Source organism: Rhinopithecus bieti, unplaced genomic scaffold, assembly GCF_001698545.2.
Source record: "Rhinopithecus bieti isolate Rb0 unplaced genomic scaffold, ASM169854v2 scaffold_2827, whole genome shotgun sequence".
Lineage (NCBI taxonomy): Eukaryota > Metazoa > Chordata > Mammalia > Primates > Cercopithecidae > Rhinopithecus > Rhinopithecus bieti.
In genome coordinates this window covers 2,313,953-2,335,425 of record NW_016804135.1, presented here as the reverse complement: position 1 = coordinate 2,335,425, position 21,473 = coordinate 2,313,953, and the positions used below count along the sequence as shown (strand labels likewise).

The following is a 21,473-nucleotide window of genomic DNA, read 5'->3' as shown; positions in this document are numbered from 1 at the left end:
GCCGAGATCACGCTAGTGCAATCCAGCCTGGCAACAGAGCAAGACCTCGTCTCAAAAAAAAGAAAGGAGAAAGGAAAATGGCAATGTATTTTTAGCACTAGCCAACTCAAAGAATGTAAGACACATATGTGACTCAAGTGGAAAGGGCTGCATCAGGCTTGAAATATTAGCCATTAAAAGCACCAAACTCATGTCTATTAATAGTTTCCATTCCATATTTACCAAGCAATCTTCTGATTATAATTTGGATTTAGCCTTCATTGTAATTTGGTCAATAGAAGGAAGATAATGACCGGCAAACTCAACTATCCTCGCTCCCCCATAATTGCATTTCTCATAAACAAATACATTAGTATTAATGGCTTTTACACACCATTTTATTAGCAATTTGTGGTGGGTAACTCAGTACTCCCGAGTCCAGTCACTTCCAGACCTGATAAACCAATTTTAAGCCTATAAAATAATCAGATATTGAAACTCAAGTAATCACACTATGGGCCTGCCAGGCTGTGTATACATATCTGTGGCAAGCCAACGTGGCTTTCCCCAAGTAATACGCCTCTCTGAATGCACTTTCCATTCACATTTCCATAATTCTGTATTGCATTTTGTCTTCTGCCTATAGACTCAGATCCTTGAGAACAGAGAATGGACCTTATCTGTATCCTTAATAACTAATAAAGTTCCTAGCACAAAGGAAATAACCCAATAAATATGTAATAAATGAAAATAAAACCTAACCTAGTAGAACATAATTAGGAAATAAATATTGAAAATTAAGATTTGGGCCAGGCGCAGTGGCTCACGCCTGTAATTCCAGCACTTTGGGAAGCCGAGGCAGCTGGATCACAAGGTCAGGAGTTCAAAACCAGCCTAGCCAACATAGTGAAATGTCATCCCTACTAATAATACAAAAATTAGCTGGGCATGGTGGGGGGCACCTGTAGTCCTAGCTACTCGGAAGGCTGAGGCAGGAGAATCGCTTGAACCCAAGAGGTGGAGGTGGCAGTGAGCCGAGATGGCACCACTGCACTCCAGCCTGGCGACATAGTGAGACTCCATCTAAAAAAAAAAGAAAAATAAGATTCTTCTATGTATTAATATATAATATGTATTAATAATACAATTTTCCTCTGAAGGCTACAAATGGAAAGTTAGACACGCAGTATCTGAGACAAAATAAGTATATCTAGATTCAGCTGGAACTCTTGATTTATGTTGAGCTTACATAGGCCGTATTTGTTGAGAATGCCCATGAGTGGCAGCATTCTAGCTGTATCTGCATAAAAGTAGACAGGACTCAGCATACATGCCGTTCCCCCAATAACCCTCTCCTATGTTACAATAAGAACACAGAAAATGTACACCTTTGCTAAATACATGTGACTTGTGTAAGTGTCACTTCACATATATTCGGTCAAGGGAAAGATAAAATTCCTTACTAATGTGCCCTAGAGTTCTCCTGTTTCACATAATACAGCATTTGTACTCAACACTGGCCAAGAGTGCCTAGATGAGGAATCTACCAGTGATAGCACACACAGGATCTTGCTTGTCTTGACAGTACAGAAGAGCATTGGGATACACCTGCTGAACATAATTGGAATTGTAAGAAAAATAATACCTGATGTGAAAGGTTTTATGTTCAAACTGGATTCCAGTGTATAACAGAAATAACCTCTGACCCCTCTAACAGTATGACTAATTTTTCTTAACCTTTAGGTTTTAATTTTTCTTTTTTTCCTTTTTTAGGCCAACAGTGCACCCTAGAGAAAATGTGAGTTATTTTCTCTTCTAGCAGTTAAGAAAACAGACTCCAGTGCCAGATGGCCTGACTTCTAATCCTAGCTTTGCTTTTCCTAGTTGTGTGACCTCCAAAGCACCCAAACTCTGTGGCCCAGTTGCCTGTAAAATGAGGACAGAAACTACTTCATGGGATTGTGAAAGAAATTAATCTACAACAGGTGCCTGGTACATAGTGCCACTTTATCATTATTGTTATTGTTATACATAAACGAAATTTTTGAAAAACACAAATTCCAACTAAAAAACCTCAACCATATTCTGGTAATTATTTACTTATTTATCTGTATCTACCTCTAGACTGTACTCTGGCTTCCCAACATGTTGTTATGGGATTTACTCATCTTTTATACCCAGAGCTTCACAACGTGCAAAGTGCAGGTATATATGCCAGCCCTGTACAACAGTGGATTCTAAGGTCCTTGCTTACTAAAATCTTAAACACCAGCGTGGCAGAAGACTGACTCTTGAAATAAATCTGTTCAAACAGTGTTCAAAACAAAGTTCACAAACCAATAAAAGAAAAAAAAGAAAAAGCAGGTGCAAGACTCCGAAAACATACCATGCTGAATTTCGTGTACATAGTAAGCAAGGACAATAAAATGCATTATGAGAATAGGATTTTTTAAGGCAACTGAATATTTACCACAGCCATTTTTTTTTTGAGACAGAGTCTCACTCTGTAGATCAGGCTAGAGTGCAGTGGCGCGATCTTGGCTTACTGCTACCTCCGCCTCCCGGGTCCCAGTTCAAGCAGTTCTCCTGCCTCAGTCTCCCGAGTTTTGTTTTGTTTGTTTTTTAATTGTAAAAATAAGCCAGTCCCTTTCTTCCTAGTGAAGTGGGAGAAACGGTTTACACTGTCCGACCAGAAACACTTCCGTTCTCTGGGAATCCGGCTAGGGGGCGCCGCTAGATTCCATCCTGTTTCTCCGATGAAAGTATCAGGTACCTCACCCCTCCCTTTAGATTTGGTGATAATTCCCATAAAATAGAATGACGAATAATCTACCCCATCCTTTTCTCACAGTAGCAACCAAATTCCAGCCAAGGGCAAAAAAAAAAATTACTTTTAATGTAGCTTAGTGTTTGGAACTTGATGTTGTGTAGTCAGACAAACCTGTATTCGGTCTCCGCTGGATCAGTCACTAGCTGTGTAATTTTACAGAACTCTCATCACCTGCAAATCTGGGGAAAATGCAGGCGCGCACAGAGAGCGTTTCGGGCAAAGACGGCCTTTAAGCTTTTCCTCACTAAGCGTGCGGCTCTCTAGTGAAACAGCAGCTAGCTCTGGAAAGGACCTTGCACGGTGTCGATGACATCACTTCCGGGCGCCAGGTTCGGGTTTTCTCCCGCAGCAGTAAGAGCAGTCGACAGTCTTTACTAGGGAAAGGAGAAAAGTGCTGGCTACTACCGCCCAAGAGGAAGGTGGGTGAAATTGCTCACTCTTCACCCCACTGACGCTTTTGCGCACCTGGAAAAGCGGTTCCAGTTTGCGCCCTTCGCCGCCTTAGAGCCTACCGGAGACCAGCGCTACCCAAGTCACGTGGGTTCACACTGCAGCTTTCTTGGCCCGAAAGGGTAGTGCTTCGCATAATCCTCCCTGTCCAGATTTTGTTAATGCAAATCTAATTCCCCTACGTTGTGTCTGTCTGGGCTGCACTTCCCGCAACTGCGCTCTGCAAATAGGTCGCTCATCTCTAATCCCTGGGATGCCCTGTGTCCCTTTAGTGTGGTGGAGAATGAACCTGCTTTAACACCCAGAAAGTTTTATAACGGATGATATGGGGCATGAAATTAGGTACTTCGCAGTGTGAAAATACTAGTGTGCTTTAGTGATGGGCTGCTATTATATTGGGGAAAAGGATTTGGGAAGATCCTTGTTATGACAAAACCTATAGCAAAAGTGGAGATTTAATTCCAAAGATTGTAATTAAGGATAAAATAGGTGTTAGGTTGCAGTTGGGGTGTGTGTGTGTATGTTAACTCTTGTTTTGAACCAAATGATCCAGTTTTATTTTGAAAGGTGTTTTAGGAAATAGAATACATTAACAGTATTTTATCTGTTCCATCTGCCTTTGTTGTTTGATTCTTGTTAGAAAATCCATATTTTGTCTTAATTTTAGCTGTCAGAAAATAAATAGCACTTTTCAGAGGACTCTGTCAATTATTGTACTGTATATTAGCTGTCTTAATAATAAGTCTTTTGGTAGGAACAGCATGCAAGTAATAATAATACTAAAAAATTTTATATCTGACCTGTTTTCCCCTTGGAGAATATTATATTCATTCATAATATTATTTATATTCACATGTTGCTATAGCCTTTACAAAATTTTGGTGAGTTTTACAAACTGTCCTGTAATTCTATAAAACTATATATTGAAAATAAGCTGGCTAATGTCAGATGCAAATAATAAGTTGTTTCTGTAATTCTGTTTCAGGAATTATCTATAGAGTAAGTATGCTAATCTTGAATAAGACAGCAGGAGTTTTTTTAAAACCATCAAAAGGAAAGTTTATGAATTTTAAGAAGTTTTAATTTTCATCCTGGAACACTATTTCTTCACAAAATAGTATTGGGAATTGAAACCAGTTGTGATGATACAGCAGCTGCTGTGGTGGATGAAACTGGAAATGTGTTGGGAGAAGCAATACATTCCCAAACTGAAGTTCATTTAAAGTAAGTAGACATTATCTTAGTTATTTCCACTTTTTTGGAAAAGTAAAATCATTCTTTTGTATTTGTCATATATAAAAGTTTTCAGGAGCTACTGTCTTATTCCTTTTGCAAACACTTTTAATAACTGCTATTTAAAAAACCTCAAACACCTCATCTTGGCTTTTAAGGGTCTTCACAATAAGGTCCCAACCTTAACTAATTCTGTTGCCAAAAGATACTAAGCTCATTCCCAGCTTCAGTATTTATCGATGATTTTCCTTCAGTAATGCATTCCTTCTTTTCTCCACTTCTATGTTTCATGGTCTCAGCTGAAGTCGTAGGAAAACTGTGTTAGTCATTGAAAAAAAAAAAAATCCTGTTCATATTTATACATATAAGTTGTGTTAGTACTTAAATAAATAATAATACACTGTTGTATTAAAGCATAGAATGGTGCAAGGATTGTAAACTGAGATGTTTGTAGAGGACCACTAGGCAGGTTACCTCAATAAATGGACAAGATAAAAGTGGAAAATGTCTGGAGGAAGTCACCACTCAGCTCTAGCCAGTTGTCATGCGGGAATGCAGGACCTGTGTTATTAGATTATTATAATTTTCAAGAGAAAATGGAAATCCAGATTTTGTGTGTGTGTGTAAGACAGAGTATCACTCTGTCACCAGGCTGGAGTGCAGTGGCATGATCTCAGCTCACTGCAACCTCCGGCTCCCGCATTCAAGCGATTCCCGTCTCAGCCTGCCAAGTAGCTGGGACTACCTGTGCGCATCACCACGCCCAGCTAATTTTTTGTATTTTAGTAGAGACAGGGTTTCACCATCTTGGCCATGATGGTCTCAATCTCCTGACCTCATGATCCACCTGCCTCGGCCTCTCAAAGTGCGGGGATTACAGGCGTGAGCCACCGTGCCTGGCCGGAAATCCAGATTTTTAATGTTGTATTTCCAGATTTTTAAAATTAGTAGCTAATTTAAAATATATTAAAATACTCTACAGATGAGTATGCCTTTAAGCTATCAATTGACAACATCTGAATAGTGAAAAAGCCTGGTATTTTGGAATCACAGTCCTGTATTTGAATCCTGAATTAAGCACTTGGTATTGGCTCTGTAACTGTAGGCAAGTTCCATATCTTCTCTGATTCTGTTTTCACATTAGTAAAATAGGAAAATTGGCTAGGCGCAGTGGCTAACGCCTGTAATCCCAGCACTTTGGGAGGCCAAGGCGGGCGATCACGAGGTCAGGAGATCGAGACCATTCTGGCTAACATGGTGAAACCTCGTCTCTACTAAAAATACAAAAAAAAAAAATTAGCCAGGCCTGGTGGTTGGCGCCTGTAGTCCCAGCTACTCGGGAGGCTGAGGCAGGAGAATGGCGTGAACCCGGGAGGCGGAGCTTGCAGTGAGCCGAGATCACACCACTGGACTTCAGCCTGGGTGAGAGAGGGAAACGCCATCTCAAAAAATAATAATAAGTAAATAAAATAACATCTGCCTCATAGAATTATGGGAGGGTGGCGTTAGAAATAATATATGTAAAGAGGCAGATTAAGCCTCAAACAATAACTCTGTGAAAGGCACTGTGTTGGATATTAGTAAGGCACTGTGAAATACTGCAAAGTCCTTGTTTTCAGGAAGCTTAACTCGATTATGGAGACATGATGTCTAGACCTACAAGGAGAATTAATAGTGCAAGGCAGCATAAAGTAAAACAAGTGGTGCAGACAGTAACTATTATTACCGTGCCTTCACAGGCCTTTCAGTTTTTCCTGAGTGCACTGAACTTTTGAACATGTAAAAGTTAATGGCACAGAAAGGACTACCCTGACCACTTTATCTAAATTAGGTACTCCCATCCTATTTATTCTGTATCATCATATCCTGCATGTTTTCTTTTCTTTTCTTTTTTTTTTTTTTGAGACAGAGTCTCGCTGTCGCCCAGGCTGGAGTGCAGTGGCCGGATCTCAGCTCACTGCAAGCTCCGCCTCCTGGGTTTACACCATTCTCCTGCCTCAGCCTCCCGAGTAGCTGGGACTACAGGCACCCGCCACCTCGCCCGGCTAGTTTTTTGTATTTTTTAGTAGAGACGGGGTTTCACCGTGTTAGCCAGGATGGTCTCGATCTCCTGACCTCGTGATCCGCCCGTCTCGGCCTCCCAAAGTGCTGGGATTACAGGCTTGAGCCACCGCGCCCGGCATCCTGCATATTTTCTTTGTAATATTTTCACAATTTATACATTTGCTTGTGTATGTATAATCTCAGTAGAGTCTAAGTGCCATGGTGACAGGGGCCATGTCTATATTAATCACTATGCTATGCCTAGTGCCCGACACAATGTTTGACACATCACAGGTGTTCAGTGGCCTTTCGTTAGGCCTTCAGTGAATGGAGATGGAAAGAATATTATAAACTGGCTTTGTTAGTTCGTTCTTGCATTGCTATAAAAAAATACCTGAGACTGGGTAATTTATAAAGAAAAGAGGTTTAATTGGTTCACGTTTCCACAGGCTGTGTAGGAAACATGGCAGCATCTGCTTCTGGGGAGGCCCCAGGGAGCTTTTACTCATGACAGAAGGCAAAGTGGGAATAGGCATCTTACATGGCAGGAGCAGGACCGAAAGAGAGGGGTGAGGTGCTACACACTTTTTTTTTTTCTTTTGAGATGGAGTTTTACTCTTGTTGCCCAGGCCGGAGTGGAATGGTGTGATCTCGGCTCACCGCAACCTCTGCCTCCTGGATTCAAGCGATTCTCCCCCCTCAGCCTCCGGGTAGCTAGGATTATAGGCATGCTCCACCATGACTGGCTAATTTTGTATTTTTAGTAGAGATGAGGTTTCTCCATGTTGGTCAGGTTGGTCTCGAACTCCCGACCTCAAGTGATCCACCCACCTAGGCCTCCCAAAGTCCTGGGATTACAGGCGTGAACCACTGCGCCTGGCCCATGCTTTTAAACAACTAGATCTCATGAGAACTCATTGACTATGGCGACACAGTACCAAGGGGAAAATATGCCCCCATGATGTAGTTGCCTCCCACCAGGCCCCATCTCCAACACTGGGAATTACCGTTCTACATGAAATTTGGGCAGGGACACAGATTCAAACCATATCACTAAGTGAGCATTGTCAGCAAAGGCAAAGAAGTGAGAAAGTACTGGACATTCAGTTTAGCTAGACCATAGGTCACTTAAGGAGACTACTGGGCAAACAGGCTTCAGTGATACCATTCACCTGGTGCATCTCAGCATTTTTTGAATACCTATAGCTGCCAGGCAATACTTGGGGCATTGGGGGTACAAATATAAATGAGACATATGACCCTTGCCTTTGAACAGCTCACCATATAAGTGGGTTAGAGTGTAGGCTTATATTCTGGTTCAGCCATTTACTAGGCTTATATTCTGGTTCAGCCATTTACTACATTTGATACTGTGCACAATTTTTTGTGCCTCAGTTTGCTTATCTGTTAAATGATAATAATTACCACTAACTCAAATTAGTGTTGTGAATATTAAGTGTGAATTCCTTTAAAACTTTTGGGGCATTCTTGATGAATAGCAAGGGCTGAATACAAGCTAGTTATTAGTAACAATAGTAGTTCTACTACTACTATCAGTAAAAGTGAAGAAGACAGTAAGCAGACCATTGTGAAACAGAATGGAAAGTGCAGTAATAGAGGATTACTTGGCATGAGGAGTCCCTTTTTCCAAGCCAGAAACCTGAAGGACATCCTTAACTTCTCCCTCACCATTCCACATCCAAATCAGTCATTCATTCATTCATAGTAAATCCATCTCCCAAATACTTTTTGCAACTTTCCTCTGCTTTCTCACTGATTGAGTTCAATCCTTTATTGTCTTTTGCATAGACTCTTGGCTATAGCTTCAAGCCTCAATAGTTTCCCTGCCTGTTTATTAGCTTTTTTCCCTAATCCATACTCCATACTGTCTACAAGTCATAGTAAGACAAAAATACATTGTTATTATTAATTCTTTGAGAATAAAGTCATGTTCTTATTTGGCCCTAGTGTTTAGCATAATCCCTGGAAGATAAAATACACAGAAAAGGCATAGAAAGGAAAGAAGGGAGGCAAGACAGAGAAGGAAGGAATGAGTGGCAGGGAGATAATTTAGATTTGATGCCTCCCAAATTCCACGAAACTAAAGGTTTTGAGTAGGGGAATAACAGGGGTAGCACTGTGCTTTAGAGTATTCTCTGGCAGCAATATAGGATGGACTCTAAGGATCAAAGGACGTAGTTAGGAAAGTACAATTAGAAGACTGTTGAATAAATAGACTGAGATGAGGGCTTTTGAGACTTGGCAGTGGGAGTGGTGGTAAACTTAAATGGGGAGAGTGAAGGAGAGAAAGGAAGTAAAGATGAACTTTGAAACCCAAGGATTCTCTGATGCCACTAACAAAGATGAGGAATATAAGAGAAAAAGTAGCTTTGAAGAATTAAGGAAAATTATATTACAATGTGGATGTGTTGAAATCAGATCATTTCATTTATATCCCCCTCACTGCCTGAAACAATATTTTAATTGCTCAGCAAATAGTCATTGAATGCACTTACTGAGGATTTTCATTTCTACGCATAGAACTAGTAGGTCTTGCCTTGGCAGTTATAGAGACTCTGTGTGAAAAAGCACCTCTAGCAGCACCCTCCAAAAGGAGAGAAGAGCCAGCAACTCCTCTTTGGAAATCAAATGAGAAATTTTATGGAAGAAATTTAACTCAAGTAGTACAGATGAAAACATAACCAATACACAGAGTACTACATAAGTATATAAATGAATTACTGCACCAGTGAACTGCTGCCATCACTGTTTACAGTACTGGATTCCACACTGATTCTATTATCTTGAACACAGTTGTTGACATATATTTTTATTAAATTATTGCTTTAGGATTTTTTAAAGTCTGAAGTATTATCATGGATCTGTTTTCTTGATATTTGATTTGATCTTTCAAGAATATGATTGTATTTATAGTATAAACCTCTGTTATGAATTAGAAAAGATCCTAGGTTTGTTAGTAGGAGACCTGGGACATCTTTCTTACTGTATTATGTAATGATGTGACACTTGCCCTGGTGAGCATTGTTTCCCAGTATGAAAGATGAAGGGTCTGAACCAAAACAGCGTGAGTGTCCTTCCAGTTTAAAAAAGCTTTGCTTTGCTCTCCTGATGGCTCATAGGCTGAATCATGTCCGCCCCTCAAATCAGGTGTACACCAATGTGTTTCTTTTTGCTAGCACTTGAGAAAGTTATTAAGTATTTTCTTTTTCCCTGGGTATCATGTTCTATTATTATTTTAGAAAAAAGTCATAACTAGTACTGAATATATGGTATATATGATATTAAAATGATAATTTTGCAACAGCTCAAAGTTAAAAGGTTAATGTTACTCACTTTGCTATGTGAGCTGTGATTACTACCATTAGCCACAGACACCAGTGCCTCTACTTTTTATGTACCTATTGTGATTTAATCAACGTAAATAAAGGTTTGTATAGTATTTTTGAAGTTAAAAAAAAAAAGAACTAGTAGGTCTTGCAACATCAAATATTTGAAGATGATTTTTTTTGAAACTAGCAGTGCAATTTGCAGACTCTATTTTATTGCTCTAGTTCTCATATTGTAAATCAATCACATGGTAGCAAATTTATTGCTAGCAAATTTGTCTCTTAGTTCTTTACAGTTGACATTTGGAGTGGCCATCCACCATCCTACATGGACCAAAAATCCAAATTACCAACTCTGAGCACCAGATTCCCAAACTGTATTTCAGTATTGCAAGCCATCTGCTGTCCTGCTGTGACCTCAATTGGAATGTGTTTTAAAATAAACTCATCTTCTTTATAAAACTGTCTTCATGTTTGTCTTTTAGAATTTGTTTTCTCCCAGTCATTCCAGCTGAATAGCTGAACAAGCTTTGATGCCTTAGTCTCCCTGTCCCCTTATATTCAATTAGTTATTACAGTTCTTAAGGTTCTCTGTCCCTTTCTTTCCATTCCCACAATCACCCAGTTTAACATATAATCATTTTACACAAATACTTTCACAGTAATCTCTCTTAAATTCTTCTGTCAGCAAGGAAATTAATTTTCCTTAAATACAATTGTTTCCTGTCCTTCCCATGCTCAAAACTTGTCTGGAATGCTTTGCAAGATTATTTTGGTGATTTCATTTGTCAACAAACAAATCCATGGGAGCTTGTTGTGCATAAGTTGAAAATGTCAGAAACATTATCCCCTTAATTACTGCTTACTGAGTTTTAACCATAGTGTGCTATGTTAGAAGGCACACAATTAGAAAATACTTGACTTACTCAGCTATGTAATGATTAACTTGAAGACATGCCTTTAACTGTAATATATTATCAGTTTTCCTAATTTTTACAATCTTAAAACTACAAAAAGCTGTCTTTCTTTCAGAACAGGTGGGATTGTTCCTGCAGTAGCTCAACAGCTTCACAGAGACAATATTCAACGAATAGTACAAGAAGCTCTTTCTGCCAGTAGAATCTCACCAAGTGACCTCTCAGCAATTGCAACTACCATAAAACCAGGACTTGCTTTAAGCCTGGGAGTGGGCTTATCATTTAGCTTACAGCTGGTAGGACAGTTAAAAAAGCCATTCATTCCCATTCATCATATGGAGGCTCATGCACTTACTATTAGGTTGACCAATAAAGTAGAATTTCCTTTTTTAGTTCTTTTGATTTCTGGAGGTCACTGTCTGTTGGCATTAGTTCAAGGAGTTTCAGATTTTCTGCTTCTTGGAAAGTCTTTGGACATAGCACCAGGTGACATGCTTGACAAGGTAATTATTTAAGAATTAATTTCTCCATTCTTTTTTGTTACGTTGTCCATTTCAACTAAGTAGCAATCAATGTGCTACCACCATTCACCTAAATATTTCTGAATGATATCTTAATAAACTGAAAAAAATTTACAATGGTAAGAAAAAATACAAAGAGTAGTACACAGTTGTATAATTCTTAGCCTTTCCTAATAAAATGTTAAGAGGTTCATATCTGTACATAAAGGCTGAAATAGTTTGCAGATACAGTTATGTATTTTGTCAAATAATATATGTGAAACAATGTGCTTTGTAAACTAACATACTGCCAAAAAGGTAAAATAAGAGAATATATATAGATTAACATGACATTAAAGACGCAATGCGCAGAATTAAATCACACAATTGCTGACACCACAGACAGGTAGGGTTCTCCCCCCACCCTTTGTTTTAGAACACTACAGAGGCTACTGCCATATATATAAAAACACTGCTTTCCACAGTGAAATAATAGGAAGAAAATATAGGACAAGTTCTTATTATTGACATTCATCATTAAGCAGTCATTGTCAACTTCAAGCCTATTTTCCAACCCCAATAGAAGAGCAAACGTAGATGGGGCAGTGATTGGCTTCTTATTGTTCAGGTCATCATAAGGAGCAGAGTTGTCTGCTTACCTGAATATCAGCTGTAGTCTATATTTGCCAAAGTATAGCATGTTTTATTCCTTCAGGGGGGTTTTGTTTTGTTATTAATTTTCAATTCATTTCCTTTGCATCTTTTCGTTTCAAAGTATTTAATTTTATGACTCTAAAAAAATATAATTTTTTGATAGGTGGCAAGAAGACTTTCTTTAATAAAACATCCAGAGTGCTCCACCATGAGTGGCGGGAAAGCCATAGAACATTTGGCCAAACAAGGAAATAGATTTCATTTTGACATCAAACCTCCCTTGCATCGTGCTAAAACTGTGATTTTCTTTTACTGGACTTCAACAAGTTACTAATAAAAGAATAATGAAAAAGGAAAAAGAGGAAGGTATATTTCTAATTAGGAAAGTTGAACAGATAAATGTTCCTGGATTGTGCCTAAAAATGCCTGCTCATTTCTGCAGGTATTGAGGAGGGGCAAATCCTGTCTTCAGCTGCAGACATTGCTGCCACAGTACAGCACACAATGGCATGTCATATTGTGAAAAGAACACATCGGGCTATTCTGTTTTGTAAGCAGAGAGACTTGTTACCTCAAAATAATGCAGTACTGGTAAGTTTTATTTCATTTTAAAGTAATAGTTACACTTTGCAATATGTTACTTTTCTCCCAAGACCTTGACCTGGTGTTTAGGATGAACAGATCTTTATGCCCTATGCTAGCCCTGACAGTATGAAATTATGCAGGATAGGAAAGACTAACAGCCATTTCTTGTACTAGTTTGGCAGCTTCATGGGACATCTGTATAGCTTCTATGGCTCATAAGTCTAAGATCGCATCCTCTTGTTGGATTTAAAAGAGGGCTTACAATAAAGAAAGTAAATGCAGTAACTGCTATCACTATTTTTAGAAAAATAGATGGATTTCTTTCATCATTTGATGAAATTCCTTTGTTTGTTTTTTAATAAGCCAGTCAAATTTAGCAGTGGGAAGTGGTATACCAACTTTCGTGACACTGATGTTGATAAAGTTCTGATAATCCACTTTATTGTACCAGCTGAAATCCCTTTAATTGTGCTTAAAAGCCTTGAGACAAACATCCTGTTTAACTGTATCTTAAACTTTATTCATTTAAAAATTATAAACTAAAGTGGGAAAATGTTTAAATGTTGGTAATTCATAGATGAAATTTTACTTGGATATCAAAGAATAATTTTTTCAGAGTTATGTAGTAAAATGCACAAAATATTTAATAAAAAACTTCAGAGTCTAAAATGGTTCTATGATTGTGATTATATTAAATAAATATTTAGATGAAAGATTGGAAGAAAATATACAAAATGCTAATAATGTTTGTATGCTATTAGAATTGTTAGTAATTTTTTTCTTTCCAAATTTTTATTATGTAGATATATCATTTGCCCATTACCCATCTCAAAATGGGATAGTTTATTATTGTATAATGCTGATATTTTCCCCAGGTTTAATTAGCAGCTTGGTTCCTATCCATATATGATAGTTATTTTGGTTTTCTCAATTCCTTCAGGTTGCATCTGGTGGTGTTGCAAGTAACTTCTATGTCCGCAGAGCTCTGGAAATTTTAACAAATGCAACACAGTGCACTTTGTTGTGTCCTCCTCCCAGACTGTGCACTGATAATGGCATTATGATTGCATGGTAGGCCACAGGATATATGTGCTTCACTCATAACTATGTAAATATTAATTGCCATTTTATCATACTAAACCTTCTTCCTTCAGATCTTGGAGCTATTGATTTTATTTTAATGATTCTTATTTAGGAACGGTATTGAAAGACTACGTGCTGGCTTGGGCATTTTACATGACATAGAAGGCATCCGCTATGAACCAAAGTATGTGATATCATTCATGATCTTTATGCAAGTTACATTACTTAAGACAAAGCCTGGATTTTGCCTTTATATATGAGGTTTTCATGACATTCTGGTGGTACTTGAAGGAAAGTTACATAAATTTCTTACATGAACCTAGTTAAGGTTGATACCATATGAGAAATATTTTTGCTGTAGTTTCAAATTATAAAAATCTTGACAAGTTTAGGTGAGTTAGAAACAGGTCATGAATAAGAGTGATGAATTCCCTCCTTTGGAACTCAAATGTAAACTGTGTCCATGGCCTGGACTTTTGCAATGTCAGGAACATCTCAGAACCAGCAAGTATGCTGGGAAATTTAAGGAAAACATGCAGAAAGCATTCAGGTGTGAGAGTGGGCTGCGATTATGCTTTCACACCGGCAGCTGAGAATTGGCCAAAAGATAGCTGTTTCCTGCAAGCCTTATTTCCTCTCCCAAATCAAAGTTCCAGTGAATAGCACAGCTTTTTCTTTTACTTTTTTTTTTTTTTTTTTTAAAGAGTCTCACTGTGTCACCCAGGCTAGAATGCAGTGGTGCATTCTCGGCTTACTGCAACCTCTGCTTCCCACATTCAAGTGACTGTCATGCCTCAGCCTCCTGAGTAGCTGGGATTATAGGTTCACACAGCTGTGCCCAGCTAATTTTTTGTATTTTTAGTTTTTGGGTTTTGTCATGTTGGCCAGGCTGGTCTCAAACTCCAGGCCTCAAGTGATCCACCCACCTCAGCCTCCCAAAATGCTGGGATGACAGGTGTGAGCCACCATGCCTGGCTGGTTTTTCAAATTACTATCAAATTCTGTTATAAGTTAATTCTGGAATAGTAAAAGACAATTATTTTCATGATCTAACATAATTATATTTTAAACACTGTTTCATCTGATGTTTTAACTTGTCAGCATTGGCCAGGCACAGTGGCTCATGCCTGTAATCCCAGCACTTTGGGAGGCTGAGGCGGGCAGATCACCTGAGGTTAGGAATTCAAGACCAGCCTGGCCAACATGGTGAAACCCCATCTCTACTGAAAATACAAAAATTAGCCAGGTGTAGTGGCAGGCGCCTGTAATCGCAGCTACTCTGGAGGCTGAGGCAGGAGAATTGCTTGAATCCTTGAGGCGGAGGTTGCAGTAAGCTGAGGTCATGCCACTGCACTCCAGCCTGGGTGACAGAGCGAGACTCCATCTCAAAAAAAAAAAAAAAAAAAAACATAACTGTCAGCATTATATTCCGTAACTTGACAGTTGTGCTATACATGAATTACATGTATGCTGATCATGAATGAACTGAATTGAGTTAGTAGTACCGGAAGGCATCCCTTTGATACCTTGTCTCAGATAGAGTATATCCTCTGATTCAGTTGTGCCACCTTGTGGCAGTGTTGAGGCTGGAGATGATGGCTTTTTCCAGGTTGGGATTCAGTCAAAGCAAAGCCTTGTCTTGGACAACATGGTAGAAAAGCAGAAATCTGAAGCAAAATTAGTTACTGAGGAGGAACAGAAAAGACAGCAGAAACTAAGACCTCTTTGGCTAGTAATGGCAAAAGATGGTAGAAAAGGGGCAAGGCAGCTTTTGAAACTTCAGAGAAGAACCTATAGAAAGCTAGGACATTTCTAAAATGTGAATGGACACAGGTTTGACTTTAGCTGTATGGCAAAATGTTTTACCTTTTAGCTTTGTAGAGAATTATAAGACATTTTCATTATTTTTATATTTCATTTTATGTTTTTAACTTATTTACAGTATTTGAGAGCAGTAAAACTGTTTCTTTCAAGAACATCTCAAAATTTAGATTTCTTATTGAGACTAGCTTTCATTATCCTGACTTGAGGTCCCAGTATATTTGTAAGTATTTAAGAATCATCACCACATATGATGAATTAAACATTTGATATTTATATCATCATAATTCTAAGCAAATAGTCTGCAGAACTAGTGATGGATCATGAAGCAAATAAATAATATGATTTGTCTGCTTATGATGTAGATGTCCTCTTGGAGTAGACATATCAAAGGAAGTTGGAGAAGCTGCCATAAAAGTACCACAATTAAAAATTGAGATATGATTTCTGCTGTTCAAAAAAGTCCCTAAAGGTAGTGTTAATGTTAAAATTAAGTTTTTATTATTTTGTGTATCAAATTGTAGAAGATATATAATATTAATTATTCATCAAGAATTCTTATTTCTTTTTTATGTTTGATGTTTTACCTGCTCTTCTGAGATACTGTACTGTATTAAAGCCTTACAAGGGAACATAGCTATTTTTAATTATTAAAAACCAAAATAAAACATCTTTTGAGAAAGGAATGTATTGATGTTGGCAAGTAGAAAGAAAAACTTTGGAAGAAGCACAGTAATTTTGCTGAATTCTGGCCCTGTATCATACAGGCCTAGGACTTTCCCCCGCTTCCGCAAATCAGGATAGGAGGAGCTACTTTTTAACTCCTACTGAAACAAGAACCTGACTTTATAATGAGAGAGCAGTTTTATTTTTTTTTATCATTATTATTTTTTGGAGATAATCTCCCTCTGTCACCCAGGCTGGAGTGTAGTGGTGTGATCTCAGCTTACTGCATGCAACCTCTACTCTGGGTTCAAGTAATTCTCCTGCCTCAGTCTCCTGAGTAGCTGGGACTACAGGAGCCCACCACCACGCCTGGCTAATTTTTTGTATTTTCAGTAGAGAGAGGGTTTCACCATGTTGCCCAGGGTGGTCTTGAACTCCTGAGCTCAGGCAATCCGCCTGCCTCGGCCTCCCAAAGTGCTGGGATTACAAATGTGCATGAGAAAGCAATTTTAGATCAAAGTCATGTCAAAGCAGACATTTCCAAATCAAGACAAAAGCTGAGTTTCTCTAACATAATATGTTATTAATTTTAAGAGTTCATGATTAGGTATCCTCTCTGGAGTAAACAGGATGTCTATGCATTTTTAAAAATTCATATAATTTGAGGTTTTACAATTTTGACATGTAAGTAATCCCTCAATTACGTATTGTACGCTTTAGTTGTCCATATACTTTCACATCAGTTATTTGAGAAATTGTATATAATCAGATGGAAATAAATGAGGGAGTTTTTTTGGATAATTTTTTTTAATCCAAACTTTGTACTGCAAATATCGTAAGATTATCACTGTTTTTCTGCCTTGATTAAAGTAACTAAATGCACAATTCTTTGAATATAACCCTCTATATCTGGAGACCTTTCTCATGCATAATTTTTTATTTTTATTTTTCTAGACGGCATCTTGCTATGTTGCCTAGGCTGGACTAGAACTCCTAGGCTCATGTAATCCTCCAACTTCAGCCTCCAGGGCCTGAGTTTGTGTGAGAGAGAGAAGAGGATGCGCAAAAGAGCGGAGTGAGGGGAGGATTGCCCATTGGGAGTTATTTACCATGATATAAATGCGCGGAATATATGAATGGCGTGCTGACGAGTGATGGCGCGTGCAGCACACCAACCATGGGCATAAGTATACATATGCTAACAAACTCTGCACGTATGCACATGCTACCCTAGAACTACAAGTATAAATAAAAAAATAATTAAATAAATAAATAAAATAAAATGCAAACTGGAAAAAAAAAAAAAAAAAAAACTGTGAGTAATAAAAATAATCTGGTGGTGTTTTTTGAGACAGCAGTCTCACTCTGTTGTCCAGGCTGGAATGCAATGGCTCAATCTCGGCTCACTGCAATCTCCATCTGCCAGGTTCAAGCAATTCTCCTGCCTCAGCCTCCCGAGTAGCTGGGACTACAGGCAAGCACCACTATGCCCAGCTCATTTTTTGTATTTTTAGTAGAGATGGGGTTTCACCATGCCGGCCAGTCTGGTCTCGAACTCCTGACCACGTGATCCACCCACCTCAGCTTCCCAAAGTGCTGGGATTACAGGCGTGAGCCACCATGCCTGGCCAATAAAAATAATCTTTATGGGGGGATTTATAGGAGAAGTAGTATACATTTTAGGAGTGGTAGGATGGTCTGGCTAGGCCAAGATACTCAGGAAATATCTGGAATTGAATGCAAAGGAACTCTGATAACTGGAAAATAGTCCTAAAATACAATCTTGAGCCTACCTGAAACCAGTTTCAGAGCTCAAAAGTTGCTCTCTAAAGGCTTTTTAAAATATCTACAGAAGCTTAATATTTCCATTGTTGTGAATTCTTATCCTTAATGGTGCTGGATAACACAATTTATTACTTGAATATGTATCCCTTTCTAGTATAAAATAGACCATTTCCCTCCGCATTTCCTATATTTTTAGTCAATCCACCAGAAAGTTGTGACTCAGCACCATTAAGATAATTTAGAATTAAATATGAAGATTAAAGACGTCTCTTATTTTTCAGTGGTTAAGAACACAGGCTTTGCATGGTAGCTCATCTTAGTGCTTTGGGAGGCCAAGGGAGGAGGATCACTTGAGGCCAGGAATTTGGGACCAGCCTGGGCAACACAGCAGAGACCTCAGCCTCCTGAGTAGCTAGGGCTACAGGTCTGTACCACCACACTCAGCATAACAGAGACCAAGGACCTGTAGCCTTAACCACTCAGGAGGCTGAGGTGGGATGATTGCTTTGAACCCAGGAGTTATAGGCTACAGTGAGCTATGATTGCACTACTGCCCTCCAGCCTGAGTAACAGAGCAAGACCCTGTCTCAGACAGACAAATAAATAATCATTCATTCACCCACTCACTCACTCACTGACTTTGGACTCTGGCACATAGAAAGCCCTAAGTACATATCGGGGAAAATAGCTGCTAATTAATATATACTTTCAATGCTTACTGCAGCCCAGGTAGAGAATGGATTACAGCAAGACCCTCAGACTGTATGAAGGCAATTCAGCAAGTGGATGGAGAAAAGGGGAGCTTTAAAGTAAACAGTGAAGCCAGGTGCAGTGGCTCACACCTGTAATCCCAGCACTTCGGGAGGCCAAGGCAGGCAGATCACCTGACGTCAGGAGTTCGAGACCAGCCTGGCCAACATGGTGAAACCTCGTCTCTACTAAAAATACAAAAATTAGCCAGGCGTGGTGGCAGGTGCCTGTAATCCCAGCTACTCAAGAGGCTGAGGCAGAATTGCCTGAACCCAGGAGGCGGAGTGAGCTGAGATCTTGCCACTGCACTCCAGCCTGGGTGACAGAGCGAGACTCCATCTCAAAAAAATAAATAAATAAGTAAAATAAAGTACACAGTGAAGCCAGGTGTTTGTATCATATTTGTCTGCAGCTGTAAAATAGGAGAAGCAGACATTGCTGTTTGAACAAAGACATCATATGATTCTAAGCCACAAAGACTATTACCTTTTCCAGTTGCAAACCAAAGACACTCTATAAATAGAGAGAATGAGCAACACTGTTAGCTACAAAAGCCATACTTATGTACTTGATGGGCAATGATTTCGGATTTTATTTTAAATAAAACTTTTTTTCCCTTGTAAAATTTTATTTTCTTTTTTAATTTTCTTTTCTGCTTCATCCACTGACTCTCAGACTTTTTTTTTTTTTTTTTTTTTTAGAAAGGGTCTCACTCTTGGACCTCGGCTAGTAGCAAGAGATCTACAGTAGCAAGATCACAACTCACTGCAACCCTGACTTCCTGAACTCAAGCAATCCTCCTGCCTTAGCCTCTTGAATAGGGACTACAGGTGTGCATGTCCATGCCCAGCCAACTTTATTTCTATTTTTTGTAGAGACAGGCTCTTGCCATGTTGCCCGAGCTGGTCCTGAACTGCTGAGTTCAAGAGATCCTCCCACCTTGGCCTCCAGAAGTGCTGGGATTACAGGTGTGAGCCACCATGCCTAGCCAAAATATTTCTTAAGTATACATTTTGGGTCTTAGAAGACTTATACATTTGTAATATTTATTACTAAATATCTCACAGTATTATAATAAATGTTACCATGTGAGCTACTTTGAATCAGGCCTCTTGCACGGCAATTTAAAAATGTTAACTCTTGATATATACACTAGTTATACCACTCATGTCAGTCGATAAATTTTAAGGTTTAAGTGCAGGCCTTCTTTTACAGAAATCCTACTTATTATTTGAAACCATAACTCTGACCTGATATTAAATTCCCGTAGACATGCTAAGGAAAGTCTGCTTAGTATCGAGATCAAGAACTTCCATTCAAAAAGATTATTCAGTTACGTTATTTGCATATTACCACTATTAAAAATAAAAATTTTTAAAAGATGGCTCAGGAATCCTTTCATACTAAAATGTTTTATTAGCCTTCTGCAGGCTCTGGGTTGGCTTTCTGGACATGTTTCCCAAGTTGGTTCAAACACACTATTCTTGGTCTTGATACATTTGTGATATCTGATGTAATTGTAGATGAAAAAGAAAAAATATTATGGGAATCCTTGGTCTTTTTTGTTGCTTTGAAGAGTCCCATGAAGTTAGTTACAGGAGGTAATAAAGTCAAAGAATCTCTTGGTTGAATTTTAGGTTTTAATTTTCTTCGGTGATCCTTCCCTAAAAATTAGCCACAATTAAATGTCTCTCCTGAGAGCCCTAGGTATAGTCTCATTACTTCTAGTTCTATGTAGTTCTATTTTCTTTACATAACTAAAACATACTAAGAGAACAGATCAGTAGCTTGCTAGCTTGTTTTGTTAAGTTAGCACCAATAAAAGAACAAATACTACTTTAAACATCATTATGTAAAATAAAGAATATTTTAGCACCAAAAGAAAGTGTAAAAGGCATTATCTCAAAATGATGGACTTGACATTGAATGAAATTAATTTTACCAGAAACATGTTACCTTGTCCTTATTTTTTCTGTTACCACAAACCTGTGAAAACTTCATCAGATCATGACTGATAAACAGATTGTTGTTTAGAAACCATTGTTAAAGTGAAGAAAGAGTGAACTGATTTTATTCTTTTGTGTAAATTACTCTTACATTCAAGAAGCTATATAAAAAATGGATGCTCTTCTACCCATGATAGTCTATATATATTTCTATATCGCCTCCCCACATACCTAGCTTCCCTCATATACTTGCTGAATACATGAAATTGTTTCTTCTCCTTTTACTGTCTTTTTAAATTCTCTCCCTTTCTGTTGATGACTCTAGCAAACTGATCTTGACTTCTGAATGTTTCTATCCTTGATTTTCGTAATAGGACAACATATCAAGTAAGACTGATTTTGGTCCTACATGAAAAGGCACTAAGCATGTACGTGAAATTAATAAGTAATTTATATTCCCTATTACATATCTAATAGGAAGGGATAAATAATATGAGATCTGGACTTTGATCTCTGCAGATCTAATCCATTCAAGTGTCATGTACCAACTATGTACAAAACTATATAGAGTATCAATGGAAAAAATGTGGTCTCTGCCCCAAGAATTCAGATAGGTAAGTTGTATATAAAACAGCAATAGCAGGATCATAATTTAAGTCATATTTACAGGTCGTTTAAATAATGACTTATTTCTATGCATGTTTGAGAAAAGCAAAATAAGACAGGAGTCACTTTCAAGTGATACTGGTAGGGAAGGCCTTACAGAAAATGATTAACATGGACTTGTAATTAGGAAGATATTTTAGGCAGATATAATTACAAAAGAAAAGTATGCAGGTAAACTTTTTTTCGGGGGGTACCCTCTACATTTTTTTTTTTTTTTT

At 38.3% G+C, this 21,473-nt stretch overlaps 2 protein-coding genes and 1 long non-coding RNA gene across 3 annotated transcripts in view; 1 reads left to right on the top strand and 2 right to left on the bottom strand.

Annotated features, from left to right (window-relative positions):
- Nucleotides 1-355: 355 nt before the first annotated feature.
- On the bottom strand, nt 356-3,133 carry LOC108524455 (uncharacterized). Its single transcript, XR_001884051.1, has 2 exons — nt 2,921-3,133; nt 356-1,062 (listed from the first exon to the last, which is right to left on the bottom strand). It is a non-coding gene; the product is annotated as an uncharacterized LOC108524455 (long non-coding RNA).
- On the top strand, nt 3,019-20,023 carry OSGEPL1 (O-sialoglycoprotein endopeptidase like 1). Its single transcript, XM_017865559.1, is given in 11 exon segments — nt 3,019-3,228; nt 4,245-4,329; nt 4,331-4,483; nt 10,915-11,302; nt 12,117-12,253; nt 12,255-12,319; nt 12,396-12,544; nt 13,479-13,609; nt 13,734-13,805; nt 15,808-15,914; nt 19,349-20,023. Coding segments are annotated over 9 exon segments (1,239 nt in total). The 5' UTR covers nt 3,019-3,228; nt 4,245-4,264; the 3' UTR covers nt 15,887-15,914; nt 19,349-20,023.
- A 16-nt stretch (nt 20,024-20,039) lies between these two features.
- The window catches only part of ANKAR (ankyrin and armadillo repeat containing), a 75,944-nt gene continuing 74,510 nt past the window's right edge, over nt 20,040-21,473 (bottom strand). The window contains 1 exon segment of the mRNA XM_017865548.1: nt 20,040-20,307. Within this exon segment, the coding sequence (XP_017721037.1) occupies nt 20,060-20,307 (248 nt within the window). The 3' untranslated portion in view covers nt 20,040-20,059.